This window comes from Pteropus vampyrus, unplaced genomic scaffold (genome assembly GCF_000151845.1).
Source record: "Pteropus vampyrus isolate Shadow unplaced genomic scaffold, Pvam_2.0 Scaffold172, whole genome shotgun sequence".
NCBI lineage: Eukaryota > Metazoa > Chordata > Mammalia > Chiroptera > Pteropodidae > Pteropus > Pteropus vampyrus.
This window is the reverse complement of record NW_011888953.1, coordinates 2,403,919-2,431,516: the sequence shown is the minus strand read 5'-3', so window position 1 is coordinate 2,431,516 and position 27,598 is coordinate 2,403,919. Positions and strand designations below refer to the sequence as shown.

At 38.8% G+C, this 27,598-nt stretch overlaps 2 protein-coding genes and 2 pseudogenes across 3 annotated transcripts in view; 1 reads left to right on the top strand and 3 right to left on the bottom strand.

The window, feature by feature from the left end:
- The window catches only part of C9 (complement C9), a 60,750-nt gene extending 49,815 nt beyond the window's left edge, over window positions 1–10,935 (bottom strand). Inside the window, exon 1 of the mRNA XM_023536913.1 lies at window positions 10,892–10,935. Coding sequence (XP_023392681.1) covers window positions 10,892–10,935 — 44 coding nt within the window. The remainder of the gene's footprint in view (window positions 1–10,891) is intronic.
- DAB2 (DAB2, clathrin adaptor protein) overlaps window positions 8,219–27,598 on the bottom strand; it is a 49,476-nt gene continuing 30,096 nt past the window's right edge. The window contains exons 5-15 of one of the 2 annotated variants that reach the window (XM_011370689.2): window positions 25,990–26,121; window positions 25,404–25,484; window positions 25,005–25,031; window positions 24,705–24,758; window positions 24,254–24,316; window positions 18,663–19,316; window positions 17,484–17,646; window positions 12,809–13,441; window positions 12,134–12,243; window positions 11,484–11,551; window positions 8,772–9,957 (exon numbers count right to left, since the gene is read on the bottom strand). In XM_011370689.2, coding sequence (XP_011368991.1) covers window positions 11,489–11,551; window positions 12,134–12,243; window positions 12,809–13,441; window positions 17,484–17,646; window positions 18,663–19,316; window positions 24,254–24,316; window positions 24,705–24,758; window positions 25,005–25,031; window positions 25,404–25,484; window positions 25,990–26,121 — 1,980 coding nt within the window. In that variant the 3' untranslated portion in view covers window positions 8,772–9,957; window positions 11,484–11,488. Of the gene's footprint in view, window positions 9,958–11,483; window positions 11,552–12,133; window positions 12,244–12,808; window positions 13,442–17,483; window positions 17,647–18,662; window positions 19,317–24,253; window positions 24,317–24,704; window positions 24,759–25,004; window positions 25,032–25,403; window positions 25,485–25,989; window positions 26,122–27,598 lie in introns of both variants that reach the window. The other variant, XM_011370690.1, reaches the window with a different exon arrangement.
- On the bottom strand, window positions 17,116–17,234 carry LOC111746038 (annotated as a pseudogene).
- On the top strand, window positions 23,728–23,846 carry LOC111746045 (annotated as a pseudogene).

Here is a 27,598-nt window from a genome sequence, read left to right as displayed (position 1 = left end):
TAGTTGCCCTTTCTCATTTATATGCAGAGAGATTGATGTGTCTAATGGGATTAATTTCACGGGTTCCTGAACTTGCTGTGTAGACAATTTATATGATTGACATGTAGGCCATGCAGAATTGCCAAGTCAAAGATGATTCAAATGTGTAATTACATCAATGAATAAATTGTAATGCTTGTAACTACATCAATGGATAAATCTATCCCTGTTTTATTGATATTTGCATGTGTTTTTATTTAGGAAAATCTAGTACTCTAGTCTTAGACCTTGATTTTCCAAGATTCTGTTGTATTAGTTGTTTTTTTCTCTCCTGTCCTCAATTTCTCCATTTTGATTGACTACTTCCTTCTCAGCCTGTGAACAAACACAAAAATCTTTTATCTTTAAAGAATTCTAGCTAATTCTTTGATTCCCTTTTATTGCTAATACCTTTGTTAGCCAAATTTTTGCAGTCTGTATCTACTTTGCTACTTTACTGCCTAGTTATAGTCAACCTATTGAATGAAATCTATCTTTTGACTTTATTACTCCATTAAAGATCTCCTTATTGCTAAATTTGATGGACAATTCTTAGTTCTTATCTTTGTCCCATAGAGGTACTTGATCCTATTGGCCATTCTTACACTTAAAACTCTCTAATCCTTTGACTTTTGTGATACAGCATCTACTTTTTACTAGCTTCTCTCCCTTGCCCACCAAACAAATGTTGCTATTTATCAGAGATCTGTCTTCTGGCTTCTTCAGTTCTCAATCTATAATTGTTTTTATTACCCAGTCTTAAGATTAAGCCTACCATTCAGACCCAGACATCTCAAAAAGTGCTCTGTTGTAGATCCTTTACTAGAATCTTCTGGGTTTTTGTCTTGAAAGCATAGCTATCTAAAAGTGATAATTTTCAAAAAATGAAAAGCTTATGATGTAACTTTTTGGCATAACAATCTTCGAGTAATTCTAAGAAATCTCTAGGTGAACTTTGATTTGTCAATGGTAAGTCGAACTTGCCATATTTAAAATCAAATGCATAATTGTTGGCCTGCCCCCGTCAAGGAAGCTCTTTCTATATTCTTTATTTTTGTTAATGTGTTACCACCTGCCCTGTCTTTCTGGTTAGTATATCTGGAAGTCATCTTTGTTTTTTATTGTATTAATATTTTGACAGTATACAAAGTGTTAAAGCAGGTTCATAATGGTTACTTCGTAGTTATTCCATAGTTACTGGATGATCAGTTGATTTCACTTGGTTGAGGCATATTCACATTCTGAAACTTGGGACTTTGACAAAAAGAAACTAGTATTTGAGGACTAAACTATGTACAGATTTATCAGTTAACAACATGTAAACCAAACTAATAGGGGATGATAGAGTGCTTAGAGAACAGCTTTCAGACTTTCTCAGTACGGGGAAGCCAAATCAGAAAAAGTGGTTGTGTTATGTGATTGGGCAAAGAGGGAGGGACTAAATTTGGCTTCTTAGGTTTCTTTGGCAATCAAGTGCCTCAAAGGTTATCAAGAAGTTCCCCTCTGACTTGAGAAGGGAGGAGTAGCTGGCAGCCTTGCTGGAAGGTTTGCTACATCAAGGTCAGCGTGGGCCTACAACTGAGGGCAAGGATGAAAAGGCATTTACAGTTGGACCTTAGGAGTCCAGTGTTAGTTCTTGAGGGCCAAGGTATGGGCCTACATAGCAGGGAGAACCACCAAGCCCTATAGGCCTCCCAAATGCATGAAGAGGAATGGAACCTACATTCTTTACTCAAAAGCTTTAGCTCCAGATATCAACAAGTTAGTGACATCAGTAGATGAGGTATATGCTGTAGAGACTGGAAGAATCAGAGGACAGCATAAGGACCTGTCTGAGAATCTAAGCACCTTCTTAAAACCCCACTTCATGTCCACATCTCCATAATGTTAAACATTATCATGGAGAAGAACAGGAAGAAGGAAGGAAATTTAAAATACTGGGCATATAACCGAAAGAGAGTTACTTATAGAGGGAGTATAATAACTGGATTGAAGTTACAGGACCTGACTAAATGTTGGCACCCACACTCAACAGATTAGAGGCTTATGAAAAAGATCAGATTGGTGGAAAGGAAGAAGGAAGAAAGAAGAAAGGAAGGAAGGATGGAAGGAAGGAAGGAAGGAAGGAAAGAAGGAAGGAAGGAAGGAAGGAAGGAAGGAAGGAAGGAAGGAAGGAAGGAAGGAAGGAAGGAAGGAAGGGGTTATTTTTGCTGTTTGTACCCGAGTGTAGAGTAACCATATTTTTTAATTTTTTAAGAAGTAAATTTGTCTTCTCCGGACATGTTCTACTAATCCTTCTGTAGAGATAAGGCTGGTTCATAATTATAGATGAGTTACAGAAACTTAATCCTATCTCTGGTTTAACATCATCTCCTTCATTTTTTTTCTTTTTTCTGATTTGTGCTTTTCCCTGTCTTGGGGTTTTGTGTATATTGTGGAGGGGCTGCCAGGTGTCTCTCTGCTCTGTGTTCAACTGTTTACTTTTCAATCTCTATAGTTCAAAGGTTTGCGTTTGTCAAAGTAAAAGGCAGAGAAAGTCATCACCATGAATAAGTCTTTTACACCCTGAAGAACTGAGGAGGAGAGAATTTTAAAACCCTGTGTAAAATAAACTGTGTGTCATCATTACATAGTTTTGATCCAGTTCATTAAGAGCATCATACCATCAGATGTTAGATTTTGATGAAAATATACAATAGTATTCCTGGTATAAAATGGGCTTCTATGGACAACTTTCCTAATTGACCATGGAACATACATCTAACCTGACTGTAAGCAGATTTGGTATGATTTGCTATTTGCAATGTAGAAGGAACTGGGAGAATGTTACTCACAACCCATCTTTCATTATGAGCAGTCTGAGGCTTGCACTAAAAACACTTAGACAGGTAAAGCCTGAAATAGCATGGACTAAATGTGAGGTTACATTGACATGTTGCATTTAAAACAACTAGAAAATTCAAATTTTCAAAGTGATGCTTAATCAATCCTGAAAATGAGCTCTGAAAAGGCCAAAGGGGGACTAACTTGCCTAATTAAAAATAAATGAAAACATACTTTTCATTCATTTTGTGACAAGCATATTGATTACATGAAGTATAAAAAATGCGCTATGAAGAGAAGAAAATCTTGGTGAATACAAGATATGTCACCATAAAGAGAATGGTGCCAGTTTTTGGAGGCAATGGAGTGGATAAGTGGTTAATTTGATGTTAAGTGCAAGGATATTGGAGCCTGGGCTGGGATTTTGCTTTTGCCACTTACTAGCTGTATGACTTGGGGCAGTTCCTTAAGGTTTTTGTGCCTCAGTGTCCTCTCCTATAAACTGGTGATGGTAGTCACAGTCCACCTCAAAGAGCAGATATGAAAATTAAATCATTTAACACATTCAGAATAGTGTCTATAGGTGGTAAATGTTGGGTAGATGTTTGCTGTTATTATTCAATGACTTCTGTGAACCATCCCTGAATCCACTATTGTTTTCCAAATCTGGCAGTGTTGTGCTTGTCAAGAATTAAAATGGAGAATTACAAAGCACTTTAGGAAGCAAGAGCTCAGGAGTTTTATAGTCCTCCCCTCAATACCCTTCCAACTGAAATGGCACATCCCTTTGAGTTCAAATTAGGTTATGTCAGCATTAAAGCCTATCATGCAGTGGGCTTTTAGTTCCCTGCCTCCATCCAATTGTTATTGTCTCTGATAATCTTCATGGGACTAACACACACACACAGAAACTAGTCCTCTGCATTCTTTAGCTTCTACTTTCTAGTCGAGGTACCTCACCATGGGCTTTGCTGACTGTGCTCTCCCTGCCTGTGCTTCTTTTATGCCCTGAGGGTACTATGAAGTCAAGGACTGCTGTGACTTGCACTTAGAGATGGGCCAACATTGGGTTGAGAGGCATGAGAGTCACACTGGCTAAGTTGTCACACATTTCCAAGGCCCTCTTGCTAGGGCTGGCTTCTTGGGTATAAGACCTGTACTGTGCACAGGGCTCAGCACTCAGAAAGGCGCCATCCTTAGCTTAATGCTCTATTATCGTTATCTTGAAATTCTCAATTTTATGTTCAAACTTTTGTTTTGAAAGCAAAGTCTGATGGGAAAATGAAGCATGGACCTGAGCAGAGGAAATATGCATTGTGTCCCTCTTTCCACGCCACCCCATTTGCACATAGTGTTTATGTTGCCCCATGCACATGAAATTCAGGTGGACCTATGACGTGTGTGTTCAGTAAGTCAAAGCAAAAGTGAGTATAAGTCAAGTGTGTCATTATGTCTATGACTGAGTGACAGCCCTAGAAATCACACTGTCCATTTTAACCACAATTTACTTACAACAAAAAAAGAAATACAAATGACCAAGAAACACTGTCATAGCTTTCTTACTAGTGTTACTTCCCTGCATGAGCCATCTGCTTACGTTGAAAATAACGACGCAGAAAGAAAGAAAAAAAGATAGGGCAACCCATAGTTTCTTTTCTCCCCCATTTTCTTTTTCACTCATTGGTAAACTAGAGTACACTGGTAGAATGTACATGTGTCAGGAAGTGAATTAAAAATAGTCAAGGTAGTTTTGTGGAGGGTTTCTACTGTTCTGGTAGGAATGAAGTACGTATGCACGTATGAGTTATGATACACAAATTGTGTAATTTCAGTGATTCCAATTATGAGTTAAAGATTAGTGGTAAAATTCATACTAACACTTTCATTTTTCTTTCCTTAGAACATTAAATAGCAGATAAAACATGTCATGATATGAGAGAGATTGCAGAAGAAAGGAAATAAGTTCATATTCTTAATGTCTTTAATGATACTCTTCCTGATTTTTGAAAAATGGATTTTTATTTTGCCCTAGGCCCCACAAATTATCTAGCCAGCCATGCTTCTTCCTTTAGGTTGACCTACCTTTACTACAGAAGTTGGTAAAGCTGAAAGCTTGGTTTCCCAGCCTCCTTTGCACCTAGCAGTGGCCATGTGACCAAATTCCTGCCACTGAAACATAGCTGAAGTCTACTGGGAAACTGCGAAAAACCGAAATGCTCGGTACAAAGAAAAGATACCGAATGTGCTACTTTTTCACTTTCTACCCTTCTTGAACATTAATATCACGTTTTTAACATAGAGAGGAAGCGAGAGAATTAAAATGACAAATCAAACTACATTCAGAGACTGCGCTATGCCGATCAGCCCTGCAGCCAGGCCACAGAGGACACCTGTAGAACAAAGGAAGATTTCTGCAGGGATTGCTGATGACTGTTTCCCACATCTGTGAAGGGGAAACAGGAAAAACAGAGTCTGTAAGTGGCTGCTCTACACAAAATCGTTCATTCTCTACGGCTAAAACCACAGGGAACCTATGGAATAAAGGCTGGGGAATGCCAGCAGGTCTTTACACTACATATTCTTACCTTTTCACGCTACATACTGTCCCCTTTCCATTTCCTCACTGTAGATTCCTCCACTCAGGGGAAATTTGCCCTATCCTCCATCACTTGGAGCTGTGCAGACATATTGTGACTATTTGGCAATAAAGAGGAGAGCAGAAAGCTGGACGGCTACAAAAGTTGGAGTGAAAAGTTAAGAAACAGTCTGTGTCCTTGAAGGCCTTGAGCTGGTGAGCCCAAACCAGCAGCCATTAATATTGGGATTTTTTATGTGAGAAAGATATCCCCACTACTAATTTTAGCCACTGTGAGCCTTTCTATTACTGTAGTCCATTTGTTACTAATAGGCACATGGGCTATGAACTGCCAGCCTGTGCCTGGGTTCTTTCATTGAAAGAAAACAACTCCTCCTGCCTCAAGCCCCATCGTTTCTACCATCAGGGTTCTAAACCAGTCTCTCAGTGAGGGAGGCAAGGAGGCAAATGCCATGTCGACCCTACCATTCTCCTCCTCCTCCCTCTTCACTAGCTTCTGTGTTCCAACACTCCTCTCCATTCTCAAACAAAGAGTTCTGTGATGATCAATCAATATAAGTAGGTACTGGGCAGAGGCAGCCCCAGACACACACCAGAAACCTCTGCATTTCAGCCTCAGCCCAGTCAAGTCACCACATAACTTTTAGAATGGCAATAATTTCCCTTTCTTACAATTACGGTAAAATAATAGTGATTGAGGTCGGCCAAATGAAAAGAGAATTGACAGAAAACTTCATGACTAACATCGTGAGGAAAACTTGTCATGAAAAGTTTCAGAGTCAGGTTTTTTTTATTCCTTCCTTTATAACCACCTCATCTTTGGTCACCGCAGAAGTCCAGCTTCTTTGCCACTGAGTAGCCCATACTGTCATCTCCCTGGAGACTGGCACTCATATGATTTCAGCACATGGTAGAGGTTTGATAATTAAGTATACAATTCCAGAGAAGCAAGGGAAAATGAGAGGCTCGATCCCCCATTGGGTGAATGACATGTGACTGGCCCTTGTCCTTTAGCATTGCTAAAATTAGGACATGTTAACAAGGCTGCTGCTGGTGTGCAGCCTTGTGTGTCAAAGTTTGGTATATCGACTTAGAACATGAGTCTTAGTTATTTTTAATAGAAGGGAGTGAGTTAAAACATTTCCCAGAGGAATTAGGCATTTTTATTATTTGGCAATCTCCTCCAACGATAACAGTTTAAATATTTGCTAAGGACTGCTGGGGAGCTCCTATCTTTCACCAGAAAGCTTTGTATTGAACTTGTTCCGGGAATACGGGTCAGAGTCCTCACTCATTAGCTTATTCCAGAGTCAGTCCATCTCCTGGTTTGGCTATACCCTTTGTGCTTGCCCCTCCCTGCTTTTAGCACAAGAAAGACACAGAATTGTGTTCTGTTTGGCTCTCTCTAGACACCACAGTTAACATTTTGATAGAGTTTGTAATCACTGACTAAAAAGATCTCCCTACTACAATGCACAGTTTTATAATAAAATACCATAGAAACTACTCACTTAAGAATTGGAGCAGATTACAGCTTTTTTTTTTTTTTTACACTTTACAAACACAAGATTATCTTGAGAAAATCAAAACCTTCTTTCTTTGTATTGCCTTTATGTGAGAAATTAGCGGGCATGCTGGCTGTTAAAGTTCAACTTTTAGCTTAGATCTATTTGATGCCTAAATAAAACCCTTTTCCAGGTAGAAGAGGGTTACCATAAAAGCTGAACTTCCAGCATGCAGGTGTGAGTAGCACCTGCTACTAAAGAGATGATAAAGAAGTCTGTTTCACCTTGCTGGGACACTTCAGTAAACGCTACCTTCTGCTTGGTCAACAGTAGCTCCTACGACATTGAAATGAATGTCCCTTGTACACATGAGCAATGGTTAACTTCTGGCAAGATCTTACAGATTGAGTCACATGGAAATGGCACACAGACTCAGTGGGTTAGACAAACTGCAGAGCATCTGAATAAGCCAGATAATTTGTGCAACATGTTCTTATCAGCAGCCTTCTCTATCTGTGGCTTTCTGGAAGCTGCTTTTGTGTGGAGTCTGATTCTCTATAGTCTACTCATTGTTATCAGAAAGGAACCAAATATTTCAGTTAAAGGGAAAGGTAAGGCAGTAATACTGAACATCCCATAACAGAAAACATCAATCAGTGACAATCCTTGCACAAGTTTGTCTTATTCATAGAGAAGTCAAGTTTAACACCAAAACTTATATACTCAAACAAGGCCTGCCTTTGGGCTATTTCCTTACAGATCTAAGTCTTCTTCAAAAGAATAAGGGGCTTGAACTTTTATACCAGGGAATAGTGTTCCTGAGTATCCTGGTGCTAAAGTCTGATCATTGGCCTTCCTACCTCATGCAGAAGCTCTCCTGAATGGCCTGCACCGATCTGGGTCAGTCCATAGTTGTGTCTTAGTGAGGTCAAACAAGAACAAGAGGAGGTGCAGGGTAAAAAGTGTGAGCCAAGAGTTCACTATTGAATGATTTTTATACTCAATATCAGTTGAGGTTATTCTGGTACTTCCATTAAACTCCCAGGAAGGAAGTACCAGTAGGTCTGAGAACGGAGAATAAGGCGTTGAAAGATGTCAGGCAGTATTTTACTCATGGTCATACTTCATGGATTTCCACTTTCTCTTCATCTTTGTGACAATCCCAGAATGTATTATAACTAACGTTTACTCACCTTAGACAGGTGTATTTTATACCTTGACCATAACACATCAACACAAAGCAGGGGTCCAATATTAGAACAAACGGATGGTAACATGAGATTCTGCCATTCCAGTTTATTGAAATGAGTAAATTTATAGCTTTATTTGCATACAGAAAAGTGCACAAGAAAACAAAGTATGTATAAAAAAATTATGTGGCTGATCATCACTTTCAAAAATTTTTCTACTTTCAAAAATTCAACTACCTAGAAATAATTACCTCCAGTTTATCACATTTAGGTATTTGGACATATAAAATACTAATTCAAGTCTGTGTTTATAATGACTGAGTAGGAAGCCAGATGGGAAATTATGCCAAACGTGATCAGCTATTACCATTAAACATAAAACCACAGGACTTTAGCTTGGACTATTTGCAGCTAATCAACAGAGGTTCATTGAGGCCACCATCTTATTTAGATCCTGAGCAGTCACCCTCTCCTTCTACCTAAAGGTTACATTGTATGTGGTTGATTAACACCCACAAGAACCTGAGCTTTAGGGGTCAAGAGACAACATAAAAAACCCAAAATAAACAAACAAAACTCATTTTGGCAGGAACAAATCCTTCAGAACTGTGCTAACAATAGGACTGAAAATGAACTGGTAAAGTTTCCAAGATTATGAGGAGAAAAACAATGCAGACATTAGATTTTTAATAAGAGCAAATAATTGTTCTACAGCTTTTTTTTTTTTTTCTATCCATCTTCCAACTAACTATGAGATTGCAGCTTCAACAGAGTTTTCCAGTTACTTGATAAAGGTCTAGCATGACCCCCAATAAGCACCTAATATGTTTGGCACAATCACATTTAACTTTGTGACCTGTTGCTCTTCAGAATACAGTCCTTCATTGCTGAGCTAAGTTCAGTTTTTCTTCAGCATTAACTGCTCTTCTGGAAATTTAGCTAGAGAGGATGGCCTCTTATTCCACAGAAAGGATAAAGGTTGTGCCCATTTGCAATTCCAGTTCCTGGGATTAATGATTACTGAGAAGGCAGGAAAGGTTTAGATCTGTGAATCATTAGATATTTTGCCCCACAAAACTTCATTTCTTGTAAAAGGGAGGTGATATTATATGAACCCGGGAGCAAAAGTGATCAAAAAGAGAATCATAGGGGAAAGGAGAGGAGAGATAAATAATGCTTTTTTGTCATCTGCAAAACTAGCAGAAGATTGGAAAGAGGACAATCCTGCCCTTGAGAGAAAAACGATCTTCAAAAAGAGAAGTTATATCTTTAAAAAAGTTCTTAGGTGTGTCAGATTCCACGATGCCTAAGGAGAAGTTGGATTTGCTTCAATTTTACTTTAAAAATTCTCTACAAGTGATGGTCTGAAGTAAGATTTAAGAAGGTGCCTTGTTCCACTACAATTTTTAGGTTTTGTGCTCTAAAATAGAACCCCCAAACAACCTTGAACAGTAAGGATTTTGAAATTTATTCAAAACAGTATGATCTGAGGGGTTGTGGTAGCTGCGTCTCCCAACCAGAGGGTACATGGTAAAAGAAGATTCTAGGGACACAACAGGCATTGGCTCAAGTAGGGCAACTATTTCATTTATGCTAGAATGTTTAGGTTCTTAATTTATTTAAAGCTATAGATTCAGTTTAGCTTTAACCTAAACAGAAAGTAAAAAGCATTTTACAAGTGGAAGAGGCAGCAAGAAATAAGGCAACAGATAATATGTCAAAGCTGGAACAAGGGCAGAGGTCGAGACTTGTCTGGCTATTAGTTTTGTCTTTGATTGTTAAGGCCAACCTTTTTGTTTCTCTGGAGCGTCAGCATGCTAAGTTCCTAGGGAAGTGTGGAGAAGGAAGAAAAAAATCCCGTGGTTAGAATTTTAAGTTCAAATATCAATGTATTAAATGACAAGTCATTTAAAATGTCAGTGATAGTATCTCTTAGGACTAATGCAAGAGGATTAAATGAGATAATAAATGCAGAACCTGTAATAAAGTGATTAACACAAATGATCAATAATATTAGCTATTTTCTCCCATGATAGCTCTCATCCCAATCTGTAAGTTTAGCAGGTTGACCAAAATTATCTTTCCTTCATGACCTAAAGAATAAAGGACCTCCAAAGAGAACTCTAGTCAATTCAACTTAGTGCAAACAATTCTCTCAGACTCCTAATATAATTCATTCCTTTCTATTTCTTCAATGCCTCCCCTGGAGAGGAGGGCGAGAATGAGTCTATGCTAAGACTTCTAGCCCTGCAATATACTACACTGCTTTGTTAGCATTAGAAGTCACCTGGATGCTTATTAAAATCAAGCTTTTCTCCTCAACACCAGAGGGGGATATTTTAGGGCGGGAGGCGGCTGGAATTTGCCTTTTCGATAATCTCACCCAGTTCTCTGAAGCAGATTTTATGGAAAAGCACTTTAGGATACCCTGCAATTGCAGAAATGGATTGAGGCAGAGAAATAGATTGCAATTAAACTCAATCTTATTGTTGATGTCAGATTTAAGATATTTATCTCTTTAAAGCAAATTCTAGATGAATCAAGACATAGTTCACTTGGATAGGGTGAGACTAAAACCATGGGTTTGGGTTCTTTTCAGTCTTTCTGTGATTCTCCCCTCCAGCTATGCCCTACATCCTCTAAAACGCAGATAAGCCTCCTTTCTTCCACTAACTTCAATCTTTAAAGATCAAAGTTACTTCCACTCATTGCTGAGAAAGAAGGGGTCTCTGTCAAAGGGGGTCACACTAATAACTTACCTAGGATAAAATCCACTGTGAGAAGAATCAACCTGCAGACTCATCGTCTACACTTACACTGTCTCTGAAGGAGGTATCTATCTGCAGCGGTCACCATTTTTGGATTTAATGTCATCAGACTATTTCAGACTAATTTTGAAGGCCCTCCCAAAGAAATAAATACTGATTTGGGAGGCAGAAGCATTGTGGTCATCATCTGTTTAGTTGACCTGTTCGGTGGCTTCAGAAGGTTTTTAGATAGCAAACCAAGTAATTACTCGGATGCTTTGCAATCACTTAAATATGAAAGAAAAACTATTATGCTGTGTTATGCTGTGTTGTACTTCCATACAGAACTGAAATATCAAAAAACACAGGATGTGATAGAAATGCATATCCCTATTGGCATATTACTGTTTTTGATATATATAAGAATTCTACTCTTAAGTGCCCAGACTAGACATTATCAAATTAGCTAAGTATAGATTTCCATGTGTATTGCTTCTAAATTACAAAGATGTAACCTCTTCTCAATTCTAAAATTAAAATTTTACCCCCACCCCTGTCCTACCCTTTCTCACCATACCCAAGCTTAATAGGATCTTCTACTTACAGAAGTTAGGCAAAAGGACTTCCAAAAGGATCCCTGTATACATCAGGAGATGCAGGCTGAGAAGCCATCTGTGGAGATAAAACCAACCAGTCAATGAGTATAATTACGGTTATAGGAAAAAACCTATAATTAACACTTCTTAAATTCCTTTAAAAATCATTTTGGTCACAAACAGGTCTACAATAATTTGTGTATGCCTGCTTGTAACTGGTGATGTATATTTATTATTTACAACAAAACCAAGGTTCGGGTAAATTATGTTTGTCTTCCCAAAACGGGTAGTAGTATTTTTGTAAGTTGAAGTATCATGGGCAGGCAATCAGGAACTTAAATCTTTGGAAAAATTTTTAATATAGTATTTCGGCTTAATTTTCTCCCCAAATGCTTTCATGAGCCAGATTAAGTGGGATACAAAGAGCTTTTTCTATGTGATATTCATTTCTCCAGCTCAGGATAGTAACCCCTGCAAAAAATAATCTTTCCCCAGTTTGAGCTGATGTTCACAATGTGATGGTTCTCAATGATAAATCTTATTCAAACGTCATTTACCGTCAAAGAGTTATTATACATACAAGCAAGATTAATTCGGGAGGTGGTAGCTTTATGTGGCATATACTTTGGAGCAACAGCTTCTAGCAGTTGATACTTACAGAAACTTGTGATGAACTGAAAGAATTTTTAGAGAAAGGGTTCTCAAATGCATTGTCAGAAGATTTGGTAACTGGCAGGGCACCGTGTCTGGAAGCTGGCTTTGGTGGTTCTAAAAGGCGAAAAACCCGAGTAGTCAGCATATAAACTTTCCCCAAATACAGGCAGAAGTCTCCAGTCAGGTTTATTTTAGAAAGTAAGATCCATACTTTTGAAATTTATATCAACGGAACAAAAATCACCACCAAATACCTGGACTCCCAATTATTACAAGCAAATTCAAGACTTCTCAGAAAAGGAAGCCATGCATTTTTACCTGAAGTAGAAGAGATTCAGAATTTCCTCACTTTAGGCTGTGGAGTGTGTTTGAGGCTTTATTATATAGCCCTCAAGGCACCATGCCCCATTGAATTTTAATAGCTCATCAGCCCTTTTAAGAATCATCACAAGAGGGCAGCATTGGGCCAGCCCTTAGAAACAGCTAGCTAAGATAAATAGCTCCATAAAGTAAATAAATGATTGTTTCCATAACCACTGATTACCATCTATCCCAACTACCCAAAAAAGGCAAGAGTCAGGCTATTGGTGGGTGGCAGAGAGTTCTTCTGAGGGACTCTGGGCCCATAAGACAGTAGAAATACTTATTGGCATAGTAGATAGAGACGTGAATAGCTTACCATTGATCTTTTTCAACAGTTGATTAACATCAAAGTCATCATGGTCTGCATTCTCTTGAGGAATGCCAACTTTGCTGTTGAAATAACTGGATAAGACACTTGAAGTCCCAGAGAAAGTCTGGTCTCCCTTCCTCGCAGGCACCACAGGTGGCTGCCGTAGTTGTAAGTCCTTAAACATTTCTTTCACTTCTTTGACTTCTTTATCCCCAAGTGGGTCCAAGGCAACGAAAGCATCGGTGGAGATTTCCTTTGGAGGGCCAGTTCTGGGAGGTGGTTGAGGAGGAGTGACCAGGAGAGAGGAGAGCATAGAAGGGGGCTGGGCAGACACAGTGGGAGCTGGAAAAATATTGCTCTGAAAAGGATTACCCAAAGGGCTTGTTGATGACCAAGTATTGGGTGACACAGATGCTGATGGGCCCCAAACAACAGAAGCTGGAGGGGAAGTTGAGGCTGCAAAAGATGAAGGCTGGTTCCAACCTGGGACGGCTGGGTTTGTGGTAAAAACGACTGGCTGACCGAATCCTGAAGGCTGACCACCCAGCACAGCTCCTGGCACCACTGAAGTGGGCTGACTGAACACTAAAGATGTTGGGTTCCATGGTCCAGCCTGAGGAGGTGTGATTGGTACACCACCTGAAGGAAACGGGAGAAAGGAGACAAACCTGAAGAGGAGTCTTGAGTTTCAGAAAACACATCTCTCCTGGGGAGCATTTATAAAGCTAAAGCATCTACATGGCGAACGTCTTCATCAATCCTTGAGATTGACATGGAAATAAAGTTTCTGAGAGATTAAGTCACCTAAAGATTAACTAGCTAATACAGTATAGCTAGCATTCAAATGCAGATTACATTTTGAAGCCCTTTCTTTCTACTGCACCTTTTTCCTTCTTAGAAGAATAATATGGTCCATAAGCACCTCGTCATGAAAACATGAGCCCTTACCCTACCTACACTGATGTATTTCAAATAGAACAGAACCTGTCAATAGCACAAACTTATCTGTTGAGTGAATACATTTACACATACAAACCATGTTGATTATGAAGTAGTTAACTAAGATAACCCATGCGGTACTCTGCTTCATTGATTTGATCCTTTCATTTGGCAGCGGGCTCCTATCTGGGTCTTATGGAAACCAGCTATCACGAATGCGCCTTAGGCCTCAACATGCTTTCATCCTGAAGAAACCATTTCAAAGTTCTCTTGCTTTTAAATGCTGCCAAGGTTGACACGGCTATATAAAAGGATGATAAAATTTGGTTGATGCAAGATAGTTTTAGATTTTTATATATAAAAATGGAGGAAAGGCTGGCTATCTTGGGAGAGCTGTTTCAAATAAAAGTGCTTCCTGCCATGTGTCACTCACTAAACTTTGCCAGAAGTTAGAACAGAGTACTCAAAAGACGAAGAGAGGGAGAGAAGACACTATGAAGCCCAATAACCTTCCACAGTAACTAATGGCCTGTGTCCGAGTGTCTGATCTCCGGGGAAACGACTACGTCTCCTGCCCCCTTGCCATGTTGATTAGGAATTAGTGAAACCCCTAAAATCCAAATCTCCCCAATGTTTGACCCCCGTCTTCTTGAGAAGCTCATTCCCTACATCTTGTTCTAATATGTGGGCACTTTCCCTCCTGCCTCTCCCCAAGTGTATTAATGGCCCAGTTAAACTGTCGCTACTAACAGAAAACCTAAATTCAGCTTCATACCTATTCAGGAACAACTTCTGCTCTCAAAACCTACTTGCTTTGAGCTTTGGAGCATAGCATTCTTTCATTCTGAAAGTTTTCTAACCAAACTAAGGCCTTCAAACTTGGATTAGGAATGTTTTTGTTTTCAGAGTGAGAAATATTTTGAAAATGGTATTCAGGGGCTGAAGTAGCAAGATAGTCTACCTCGAATTTTCTTAGTATTGGAGATTGGTGTTACTCGATTCAACTCTATCATGATGAATGCTAGCCATCTGGCCATGAACACATATGCTGTGCTCATGGAGAGTGGTAGGTTTCAGAAAAGGTCATCTTACTAAATTAACATGCTTATTTTGGAGGTGAAGAAACTGGGTATAAGAATATTAATTACTAAAATTGGGAAAGTTGCAATTTGTGACAGTAGAGACTAAAACTCAGACATACTGGCTCCGAACCCAGCACCCTAGGCTAGCCTCCTGTTCTGCTTCCTTGGCATCAAGGAACAGGACTATTTTTAAAAAAATGGAATGCTGTTCAAACATTTATTTTATATAGTTACAGAGATTAGACTTCATTTACACTAAAGCATATACATATTCTTTTCACAACTAATTGAAAGTTCTCTTAGATTCTATAATATGGACTCCTGAAAGTGAGTTTGAATGATGTTATTTCTAGCATGTTAAAAGAAATTTATTTAAATTTTATTAACCAAACCTAGAGTAACTCACTAATAATTTATGCCAATTAGATGTGCGAATTGGGTAGAATTTTTAATGTTTCATGTTGGACAATTTCCCTTCCCTTCAGAAAATGTGTGGCTTTAGTCATAGATGGTTTTAGTGGGAGTGGTGGTAAAAGAGAAATATATTATATTTGCCAAGAATTAAAGGCTTTCACTGTATATACTTATGCCAGCCTTCCTTCCCCTCAGCCAGATTCCATGCATTGTGTTTCCATGATATTTAAGGCCCCCCGTGGAGAAAGTAGAGGCAAGAAGTAAGAAAACTGTAGTTTAAAAAAAAAAAAAGTTAATTTTATTACCTTCTGATGCTAGATTAAAACACAGGGTGGTTAGTCAAAGCTGAAGGCTCAGCTTTCTACAATACCCTCTCCCCACCCCCAGTTCTCCAAAGGAGACAGTCCCCAGCTGGGTCCAGCGGAAGCCAGACCTACAACCTTCCAGGGTTTGGCTGAGGATCCCTGCTAGTGGACAGGGGCTATACTGTAGAGCTCAGTTTGAGTCCCATGTCCAAACTTGGAAGAATCATCAGTATTCTGCAGTTGTATACCCCAAGGCCTCAACAGAGGCACCTAGCCAAAAAGCTTCACTTCGTCTGAATAAATTAACAGTTATAGGGTCCAGCTGTATTTTCAGGCTGACTTGTTAAATATTGGCTGTAAATATTCTTCAGGGCATATTAGACTACAGAACTCTGTGATGTGATCTAGTCACAGGCACTGCCTGCAAGCTCTCTACCTTTCTGCAAGGAAAAGCACCAACCAGCTCCACTTGAAGGTACAGGAAAAGAGCTATGTGGAAAGAGAGAAGCACCCAAGAGACGTGAGTGCTTGATGGCATAAATGCAAACAGTGACCTGGAACACGCTGGCTTCTCACACCCAAGTGGATTTCGACCATTCAGCAGTTGGGTAACTTTTACCTCCATACTCCAGATATGATTAAAAGGATTTACTATGAAAGAACCACATTTATGTCCCTTTGCAGGAAAACAGCAGAGAAAAACAAAAACAAAAACAAGGTCCGGGTGATTACTCTGCAGGAGGCGGAGAAAGCCAAGATCTCTGATCAAATTTTACAAAATGAGGACGAGAGCTCCCTTCGACTCTCTCCCAAGACAGAGTCTATTTGGCGCTTGTAACAGTGCCAAGAGGCAGAAACACAAAGAGAATCCCCAGCAGGACAGCAAAGATATTGTGGGGGTTTCTGAAGACTGTATCACGGAGGCAGAAAAGAACTGAAGGATGTGGGTGAAGAGTAACAAGGTCAGCCCTCAGCCAGGTGGCCTTCTCCACTGTCCTGCCATAGAGTGGCTCTATGGCTCACATGACACCGTTAAGGGCACAGTTATGAATGACAGCACAGCATATCCTAGGTATCCGATGAAATCCCACCTCTTCTCTTATCTCTGCTCTTTTCAACTTCAGGTTTCTAGTTCCTATCTTCTAACTCAATTAAGACACTCGGTTAGCCAAAACATGAGCAAGGAGCTACTAAGGCTTGAGTATGTGGAGATGATCAGGATACATGTCTGTCCCACACCCACCATATGCCTAGGACCAGAGCTGGGCTCAGACCTAGAACTTCCATTCCATGACTTACACTTGCTTCAGACTTAACATATCCCTCTTGGGGTATATATCCCTCCCAAGAGGGTTATCCATTTAATAGGAGATAGGGCTTTGATCTAGCAATGGCACCTTACAAGAAAGACATACATGCTGCTACTTTTCCTATAGAGACGATAGATAAGTCTCTCTCATCTCAACCCTGTTTCTCCAAAGAAGCTGGTCTGAGCTTCAGAATCCCTATAATTGTCTTTAGTAGGCCATTATCCATTGTTTTAGGTAAGTGCAATAAATATATATATTTTTAATGCCTACAATACCTGGTATTCCTAGGTGGTCTCCCATCCAAGTACTAACCAGGCCCGACCCTGCTTAGCTTCCGAGATCAGACAAGATTGGGCACATTCAGGATGTCATGGCCATAGATGGTAAGTGCAATATTGAAAACGAACTTCTTCCGACACGCCAACTCACGGAGCCAAATTTCAATTACAAGTCAAGAGTACCAAATGGGGGTGAGGCGTACAGAAGTAAAAGTGGAAGAAAGGCTCCCTAGGATGCTCAAATCATATTCCCCTGAAACTTTTATGGATATGAAGTGCCTTCCTCTTATGCATTATGGTCTTATGAATGAAGGTTAACAGAGCCAAAGCTAACTCAGTCTCTAGGGACTTACCTAGACCTGCAAGGGATCCCACAGGGGCAGAGGCACTTGTTTTGAAGAGATCCAGAGGGTTTGTTGGTGGGGTTGCAGATTGTCCTGTAGGTGACGGCTGGCCTGGGGGTTCTGAGTCGGGAGGAGCAAAGATGTCCGACGTAAGTAGGTCATTTGCTGGAGACTGGCAGGGCAGAGAGGGAGATAAAAGCTACTCAGTAACAGAGAAATACAGCTTTATTCTGTCTCCTGCTCTGTTCCTCAAATTTGGGAATCACCAAAAAAAAAAAAAAACAACAACAACAAAAAAAACCTGTTTCTATTACTGATAAACTACTACAAAAAACCAACCAACCAACCAACCAACCAAACAAACAAAGGATCTCTGAAATGCAAGGAATATTGGGTCTTAGTGACTGATGTAATATAGGGCTCTCAAAAGTGAAATCTAATTTACTTATATACGCATTTGTATCTGTCTGGTCTCCTTATCAGATGGAAGCTTGAGACTGGAAAAGAAAGGACAACCATAAATAAGTAGCTTATTTTTTTTTTTTTTAATTCTAGTGGATTTGAATCAGTCTGCATAAAGATGATACAATAGTCTAATCATTAGGGCAGCCTACCTATTCCAATGAGATTTAAAAAAATGCTTGCAGAAACCACATTTTAAATTGCTTTTGAATGAAGTGATAATAGTAAATAAGTGTGTTTTTTTTTTTAAGACAATGCATTATCCAGTCAGCTTTGAATAGAGGAGACAACTCAAGAATTTTATACCACCACCTTGGATATTAATGCAATATGACAGGTATGTGTAGGGAGTGTGTTAGTGTGGGGAAAATACAAAAGGAATCACAAGAACCCTTGCCCTCCCATCCCCAGAATGTGACCTTCAAACTTACCAGAGGTACAGAAGCATAGCAGCATTAAAAATGAAAAAAAACTTGTGTTTAGTTAATAATAAATGACAGGACATGCAAACGGAAAGCAGGGAGCGACAAACATTGCTGAGTGAGAAGCTTTAAAAGGGTGGCAATCAGAAGAAGGTATTCCTGGAGAATAATGTACCTTATCCCACCTTCTATGTTACAGCCACACAGGAAACTACAATAGCAGCAGGAAAGAGAGCTTGCATCATACCACCCTTTGATACCGAACATGCATTCTGCCAACGGACATGTGGAGAAGACAATTCACCTTAGCAGTCCTTCTGCCTCTTCCTGGTTTGGTACTTTGTGGAGGTGGGATAATGGCTATGGAGTCATGTGGTGAGGACTGGACAGAGCTTTCCAAGTCCTGTTTTACGCCATTCGGTACGGATAGTCCTTTGGGAGGGCTTCCGACAAAAGGGTTCGGGGAAGATTTGATATGGAAGCCGTTCTGTTCTCTTTCAGATACCCCATTCTGAGTTCTCACTGCTGGCTGTGTTTGCGGACTTGAAAGGGGCCACGGGTCTGCCTGAGCTTCCTGTTTGCCAGTCCGATTAGAGATTTGGTCAAATTGCTGACCAAAGTAATCAACATCCCCATTCAGGGGCCCATTACTCAGTGGAGTGGACAAGCCACTCAAATTCTCTTTCTTCTGGTCTGGAGATTTGCGAGAATCAAATGAAGAGGGTGTCGATTGGTCTTGCTGTGCAAAAGGATCATCACGAAAAGGATCAGGATTAGGGGTGGGAAAGAAATTGAGATTGGCAGAAAAGGCATTTTCTGGCAAGAAAGATGCCTGAGGCTTTGGTCGAGGAAGAGAGGAGGAGGTGATGCCGTTTGTTAAGAATGAATTTTCTCTTAAAGAATTCTGATTGGTGTTGATTTCAGAGTTTAGATCCACTAACAGGATATCTTTGCTTTCCTAACACATTTGGAAAGAAAAAAAAAAAAAAAAAGAAAGTGTTAGTCCATGTTGTGACTTCAAATGAGAAAGCTACATAAAATGACTAGGATTATCAAAATCCCCATTAGATTTTTATCTTGACAAACTGGTTGACCATTATCTCCTCCTGTTACCTCCACGGGTGCATTTACTAATTGTAGAGTAGGACCTCCGGCCTATCCCCCACCCCATGACCTTTTAGTTAAGTCTCAACTTCACTGGCCCCTCATTAAGTAAAAACTTACTGTTGTTTACTTTATTCATGTCTCTGCTCACCCTTACCGACTGGTTGAGTTCATGATCATCATTGTTTCAATACACGCCCTTGAAAGTCTTAAAGGGAATTGGCTGTGAGTCACTTCAAGTGATTATCTAAGTATCCTGAGCTTGAAAGTAAGAAATGACCTCAGAAGCCCAACCCAGCTTCCTACCTGATGCACACTTCCTTCTATTGTACCCCCAGAGTCACATAACATCATATTTCTAAATTAGCAAATTTATTGGCTAATACATTCATATTTTATAGTTCTGGCTAGAACGAAGTTTAAGGTCAAATATATTTCCCTATAATTGGACTTTCCTTTAGGGGGACACAAAGATTTCCCCCTCACATCGCAGCCTGTCAGGTATGCCTTTTTAAATATTTAAGAATCTTTTTGAAGGTGCTAGCCAAGTTGGATCTCTCATCCTCATCATCCTATTCTCTCCTCTGGACACATTCTTTTGTCTATGTCTTTCTAAGAAAGTGATACTCAAAATAGTGATATAACCTAACATAACATATTACATCAACCTTTTGTATTTGTGCATTTTTAAATAATATAGCTTAGAGTTGCCTATGTTGTGATAGTGTTTCTCACCTATTTAGTGGATGAATTCAACTAATCTTTAATTTATTTTACGTATCATCTAATCTAATCTTTAATTTATGTACAAGGTGGAGATGTGGATTTGAGAGTTAATTTGAAAGACATATCAAATGCATAACTCTACAAATGGTATCCTCTATCATTTTCTGGTATGTTAATTATTTATATTCTCATCTGTTAGATAAGACATCCTTTTCAGCATAAAAGCAGCAAATTTGATCAATCTGACATGTCTTTATTCAGGTGAATGGCATAACTAATTAGGAGTCACCCTGGGATAGAGCTGTCTCACTGACAGATCTTCCTCCTGACTGACTTTGATCCGTTATTTAACTATGGTAGCCACAGAAGAATATAAATAATAAAAACTACCTAGCTGAAATGAAAATTGGAATTCTAGTATTACCCTGAACAGATTACTAAATATTTTGATCACTTAGACAAAAACAACCTTAAGGGAATATAAAATTCTCAAATGTAAAAAGGGAGCCAAAAAAAACAAATTTTTAGAAAGTTTAAGTCCCAAATCAGACCTAATTGCTATTCTATCTTTTGGTTTCCTTTACTGTTAGGTAGAAAACACAATTTTTAAAAACCAGCTTTTCTCTTAATAATCAGAAGAACTTGTCAGAAGAAAGAGCTTATAATTAAAAAAAAATTTTTTTGAAATCAAAGAAATGGATTGGAAGATCTATTCATGTAGGGATCTTAAACAATCAAAAGGTAGGACAAAATGTATTACAAAAGCTTGTGATTTCAATATTTATTTATTTATGACGAGCCACCTCTGGTTAGGACAGTTGGGTATTCACATCTGGCAGAGTTCTCCTTTTCAAATACTTCAGAAGAAGTTCTTAGGACACCAAACAGGAGCCACAATGTTAGACTTCTGAATAGTCATCCTATAAGTAAAATGTATAAGGGTCTCCTCAGGTTAGGTTTGATTAAGAGTCTAGTTCATAGACTACAACTGAAAGATTCAAGACTCCTCATCCACCCCCTGGGTCAGAGCTTCATGAATTCTTTGTTGGACCGTCAATACTGCATCTGCTCAGCCATCATTGGAGGACCTGAGAGACAAGCACTGGAAACACGAAAGTGAAATACAGTCCCTGCTCTTAAGGAGCTCCAGTAAGAGGGGCATGAAGACAACCAAAGGTGTTTGTACAGAGATAAGGTTTTAAATAGCCTAGCTCTTGTCCTGGTAGCTAATCGCACCTAACCATTCCAGCCTGCCAAATCCTGGACTTCTCTACCCAAAGCTTTTGATGGCTTCCATCTACTCCCTATATTAAAATAAACTTCATTAGCCAGACTTTCAAAATGACCCACAATAGGACCCAGTTTATTTTTAGCTTAACTATTCTCTATTTTCTGATACACCTCAAAGACCCTACTCAAGCTCAGATTCTTTACAAAGCCTTTTCCCATTGATCCTTCTATTTCAGCTATACCTGTGACCACCTAAGGCATCTTATGTATACATGACACTGTGCTTTGTGTCTTGATCTCATCTCTGCACCAGATTTAACTTCCTTGATGGGGAAACAGACGTTATGTTTTTATAATAACTGTGCTTTTGAATGGTCAAAATTTTAAAGTTAGAGCATATCTTTTCTTCTTTTCTACTCTCTCTCTCTTTTTTTTTTTGAGATCGGTATGGAAAAATGCTGTTCAAGTGGTTTTGAATAAAAATTACATTCCAAATAATGTTGCTTAGTTTGCATCATGAGCTTGATTTGAAATGCATAAAAGTATTCTGTATAAATGTCAGGAGAGAGGCAGATGTGGCAGGGAACAACAAACAAAGTCTAGGTAATTTAGATTTCTTCCTCTCGTCACCTCTTTCATTGCAATTGTTGTAACATTTGAACATTTTTAAACATGCTTGTTTTGTCAAGTAGAAAAAGATCTATTTTCTGACCTACAGATATGAGTTGATATGTAAGAATATGTTGGTAAAGTCTGACAGCACATAATCAGTGCTGTCAGCATTTTCTTACTTATCAAATACCATCTACTTTGATAGTATTTATTCCTTGAATTTATTGTTAATTTAACTAAAATTTGCAATTTATTTTTATAAACAAAAGTTCTTAGAATGCATGAAGTCTAATATCAATGAGACTCAGGATTACTCATGTTGTTGTTTTTTGTTTCCTGTTTTAGAACTTTCTAAAAGCCAACAGAAGCAGATTAAGCAGTCAGTATTTCCTTCTCATTCCCACTGGAACTCTACTTCATAGCTTGAGTGCTTTTATCTCTTTCAATATCCTTGTTTGTCAGTTATACTTAGAAAGAATATCATTCAGATATCAATTTTCTTTGGGAAGGGGGTATTAATGGAGGAGGGCGCGAAGTTGCTTAGGAATCAAAAGGACCTCAGAGCTAGGATGGACCCTTCAGAATTATCTAATCCAGTATTTCAAAAAGTTTATCCTTAGAACGGCACCAAATGAAGTGTAGTATGAAGGGTTGCATAGACAAGTGAGTTAGGACATTAAAAAAAGAACATTAAGCGGGCTTCTCTATTGTGGGCTTTTGGGGGCCTCTAAAATTCTGTTATGCATTGTGAATCTCACAGGGTTGGGGGCTGAGATGTGTGTGGGCAGTCCCTGCTCCTCCCCATCTTACTGGGCCTGGGCATTTGATGTAAAATTTCATAGGCCTGGCATTTTCTGCAATACTCTGGGGTCAGTAAGACTTACCTGGTCCTTGATCTGCTGCGGCTTTAATTACTATGATCACCTTGGTCATGTAGGATTGCTTGATAATTCCCTGATATAAGAGACTCCTAGACAGTCTCCTCATTATTCTAGACTGATGACCTTTCTGTAGAGTTATTGCCTTCTCGTCTTTTATGTTCAAGTTCAGAAACTCGTTTACTTGGAGGCATTATCTGAACTTCAAAACTAGATAAATATCCTATAATTAACATTCACTAAGAGGCTTTATGATTAGTTTTAATGTTGGTCTGTATGCTGGATAGTAAACTCTATGTTGCCATTGACACTGTGCAGCTCACTCACTGCTGTGCAGGGCAAATAGCGGGTACTCAAGCAATTGGTAAAAAAATAATAGAAGTTGTAAGAAGCCATTCAAAAGTGCATGGGTAATTTCACTTAAGGCCTGATTTGGAAGGTGTGAGACTTGGACTTAAGTGTTGAATCTGAACTTCTTTCTCGGGTAAATGAGGTTTTTTCTGAATCACCATTTCCTTATCTGTAAAGACAAATATTGCTCTATTCTCACAGAGTAGTTACAAATCAATAAATATTAAGAAGACTTTATACATTACAATATCTTGTAAAAAATGAGAACTTTTTTTTTTTTTTAACAAGGACAAGCTTTGGTTAAACATAACTGAGCCTCTTACTTAAGCCTTACTTCACACCAAGCTTATGCTAAATCACAATAGAAAGAATAGACAATGGGACGTGGTTCCATAGTGTAGCGGTTAGGATGTCCGCTTTATATGCAGAAGGTTCTGGGTTCGTGCCCCAGTGCAGCCATGGTCCATGGTCTACAGCCATGCCACCCTGAACGAGTCCGATCTTGTCTGATCTCGGAAGCTAAGCAGGGTTGGGCCTGGTTAGTACATGGATGGGAGACCACCTAGGAAGACCAGGTGCTGTAGGCATTAAAAAAAAAAAAAAAAAAAGAATAGAAAATGAATGGAAAGGCCAGGAGTCTTTACAATTAATTAATCTAACACAATTCCTTTAGTAGGCTTATGCCAAGAATTATAATTTGGCTCCTCTTTCTGATCCTAAATAATACCAAGAAAGACTACATTTCCTGACCTATTGCTCAGATTTAACCTCTAAGCAATATTAATATGCCTGAATTAGTGCTGACGGGTTCCCATGGTGATGCAAATTTGTTTTTAAGTGGAAATTTGTTCTAGTAGTCATTTACACTTTATGCAGAACAATCAGCCCTCACCTTCTAAGTTTCAGTGAGAAGCTCAAGATTTCTGGTTAAACTGCCAATCTGTGTTATAGATGTCATTTCCATTACATTGCAAATTTAAAAACAGACACTTACTGTTGGACTATTTAGGTCAGGAGGTGTAGACATGGCCCCAAACAAATCCATCCGGTCAACAGCCTTAAAAAAGTATTTGGATTAGATTCAGATGTGTCTACTAAAAAAGATTATTTTGTATATTGTCGTAATCGTTTCCTAAAAATAGTTGTCACAATTGGATTTTCATTGAACTAATACAGATTTGATATTAGGCTATTTAGGTCAGGAGGTGTAGACAGGTACCCAAACAAATCCATCTGGTCCACACTCTTTAAAAAGCTTTCAGATTAGATTCAGATGTGCTTACTAAAAAGATTACTTTGTATATTGACATAAATATTATACTAATGTTTAGGGAAATAGTTTTTACAATTGGATTTTCATACTGATTTGGTATTTATTTGCAACATCTATAGGAAGTAGAACCTGTGTTCAGGTAAGTAAAAATCATAAAAAACCATATACATACCAATTTCAGTTTGTTAGCTCGGTCATCAAGAGTCATTAGGGGCTCATTTCCATTCTGAAAAGATGGCAAATATTTAAGGGTTTAGTTGGTGAGTTTTCTGTACAGAATTAAATTTCCTAGTGTTTTGGTTGCTAAGCAGTTATGATTTGGGCACTGATCATTAAGCTGTGTGTCTCCTATGACCAGAGGGGTCATGAATTCAGAGTAATAAGCTGTGAGAGGAGCATGCTGGGCAGGTAACAAACAAGAGCTCATGCACCTCGCACACATAATTCACAAGAAGAGAAGATCCAATTTTACCTCTACTGCATTGTTCGCTTCTTCCATCTGAAAAGAAAGACATAAATTCAATGATCTTTAATTACAGTTAAAAGCAGTTAAATAAAGAACAAATATACCTATGGGTTCACAGGCATAAGCAAGAGAGACACTTGCACATTATTTCTGCCCTACATTCCCTTCCCCTTTACATATTAATACTGGATTTGCATAGAGTTACTGGACTTAAACTGGGTAGTCCTGTACAGTCCTTGGAACCGATGTGAAGCTTATAGGGAGAAAATATAGGAGTCAAGGACTGAAAATGGGAAGTGTCTAATGATAATGTCCACCCATTGCAGACCATATGTTTACATAATATGTAAACTTGTCCTGAATACTGTCTTAAGTTTCATAGAAATTGTATTAGATAGTACTTGCCTTTTTTTTTTCTTCTTCCTTTTTCTTTACGTTATAAATAACTTGAAAAAGGTCTTTAAGATCAATGACTAATGGCTCAGCCTGAAGCAAGAGAAAGCATCTTTTATCAGTATTTAATCTTATTATTTTCTTCCCTTTGTCCTCTCCACCCTCATCAATTCTGATTAGTACTATTTTCTTCCTTTCTCTTAAACTTATTTAGTACCTTCCCCTGGATTATGAGGAATCATCTCCCTCCCCATCACCACCCCTAGATACATAAAAAACAGCAGAGTTAATAAATACTTAGACTACAAGAAGCACCATGATAATTTTCTGAGTCCATAATTCATTATTGTTCTAAAATCAGCATTAAACTTATAAGAGAGCCCATTCTAACAATCTTTGTGCCACACGCTCCATGGGAATCAATTATATTTTTAAAAGATTCCTTAGACCAATAAAAATAGTCACCCTTTGAATCTCTGTTTAGTCTTCCTCCTACTTCCAATTATTTTTAGAAAGCTCTCTGGTTGAGTGACAGACACTCCTATGCTCCACTGAGCACAGGTTCCCCTACAGGTATACCTCAAGGCTTATAGATTACCTGTTGCCCAGTTTTTATGGCAAAAAACTGATGCTGGCCTTCTGCTCCACACACATAACCAAATGCTCGGTTGTCTGTCACATCGCGGGCAATGAAAGAAATCTTATTTACTGGATGTTCGTGCTCTATTACCTGAAAAAAAAAAAACAAAAAACATAAAAATGATTTACTGGGAAAACTAGAATCTATTTGTAGTCTAGCACAACTAAGCATCAGATACTTAGGCGTAGATGAAATGCTGAAATATTTGGAAGAAAAAAATTTTCACCTCTGGTTGAAGGCTAGAGCTACATTTATCCTTGCTAGGAAAGGATCTAAAAGGAACAAAGAGGAGAAAAAAATTATTTCTTGAAATACTAATATTCGATTCTCTTCATCCCAAAGATGTGATGCCACATCGCAAGGAAAGACTGAAGATTAGGAGATCAAGAATTTCCAAAGTGAAGATGGGACATATAATCCCTAAGCCATTCAAGTAGGCCTACTTTCCCAACTCAAAGACATACTCACATGAACAGCATCACCAAGCTAGAGGAGTATTCACAGGGATCCTCTGATAATGGCTCAGAGTGGCCAGAGAACAATTACCTAAATATTATTGGAACAATTACCCCCAGTACGTTCTGGAGGTTATTAAATGCTGTCATCAAGTATTCCTCAACCTCACATAGATAGCCATGTCATTATCCAGGAGTTACACGTGGCAGGTGATTAGTGGTGTCTTCCTCTCTATTCCCTGCCCCACTTTCTCTTGGTCCTTTCAAGTAAATAATAGGATTCAACTTTTCATGGATATGTGTAGGTGATCAGAATGTGTCTTGGCTTTTGTTTCCAAATGCCTAAGGCCACCAAAGTTTATATTGGGCATCTTAGAAGTGTTGGAGATGAGAGAATGCTTGTGAGGGAAACCTGCCACCATTCGTAGATGGGTTTGGGAAAATAAGACTTGAGAGATGAGGGAGAATAGAAACAGCAGTGCATGAGGACCAGCATGGTGAGTGAGCATGTACCAGGGTTTCAGGGCATGAAGTTTGGCTAGGGGACTTTGCATGTCAGATAATAGGTATCTCTAGGAAGGGATGAATAGTAACTGGAGATCTCCCTACAGTCCCTTGATACAATAGAGTATTTTACAGCAATGAAAATGAAAATGCAAAACATTTTAAGTAGATGGATTGTATGTTATGGAGAATAGAAGAAAAAAATCCCGGAAGACTCGAAGTATGATAGCCTTTTGATAAGGCTCAAAAACAAACAAGCAAGACTGTTCAATGTATATGATAGAAAAACAAGAGCAATCACAAAAAATGAGCAAAGGTACATCTGTGGAGTGAGGAGGAAGGGAAAAGAGAGAGGAAAAAAAAGGAAGATGTGTTACAGGCCAATAAGTTCACAAGTGATCAGTATATTAAAATGAGACCTATGCGTAGACCAATGATAGTATCACAAACCAGAGGTTAAGATTAATCTAGTTCTGTGTACCTGTGGTCCAAAAAACTATCCAAGTGATATTTTTATAGACCTGAGGTTCACATCTATTAGAGGAAAGAAATTTCAAACTAAAGTATATTGACTCCTTACCTCCTACGCTATGTTTTCTGCCTTTTAC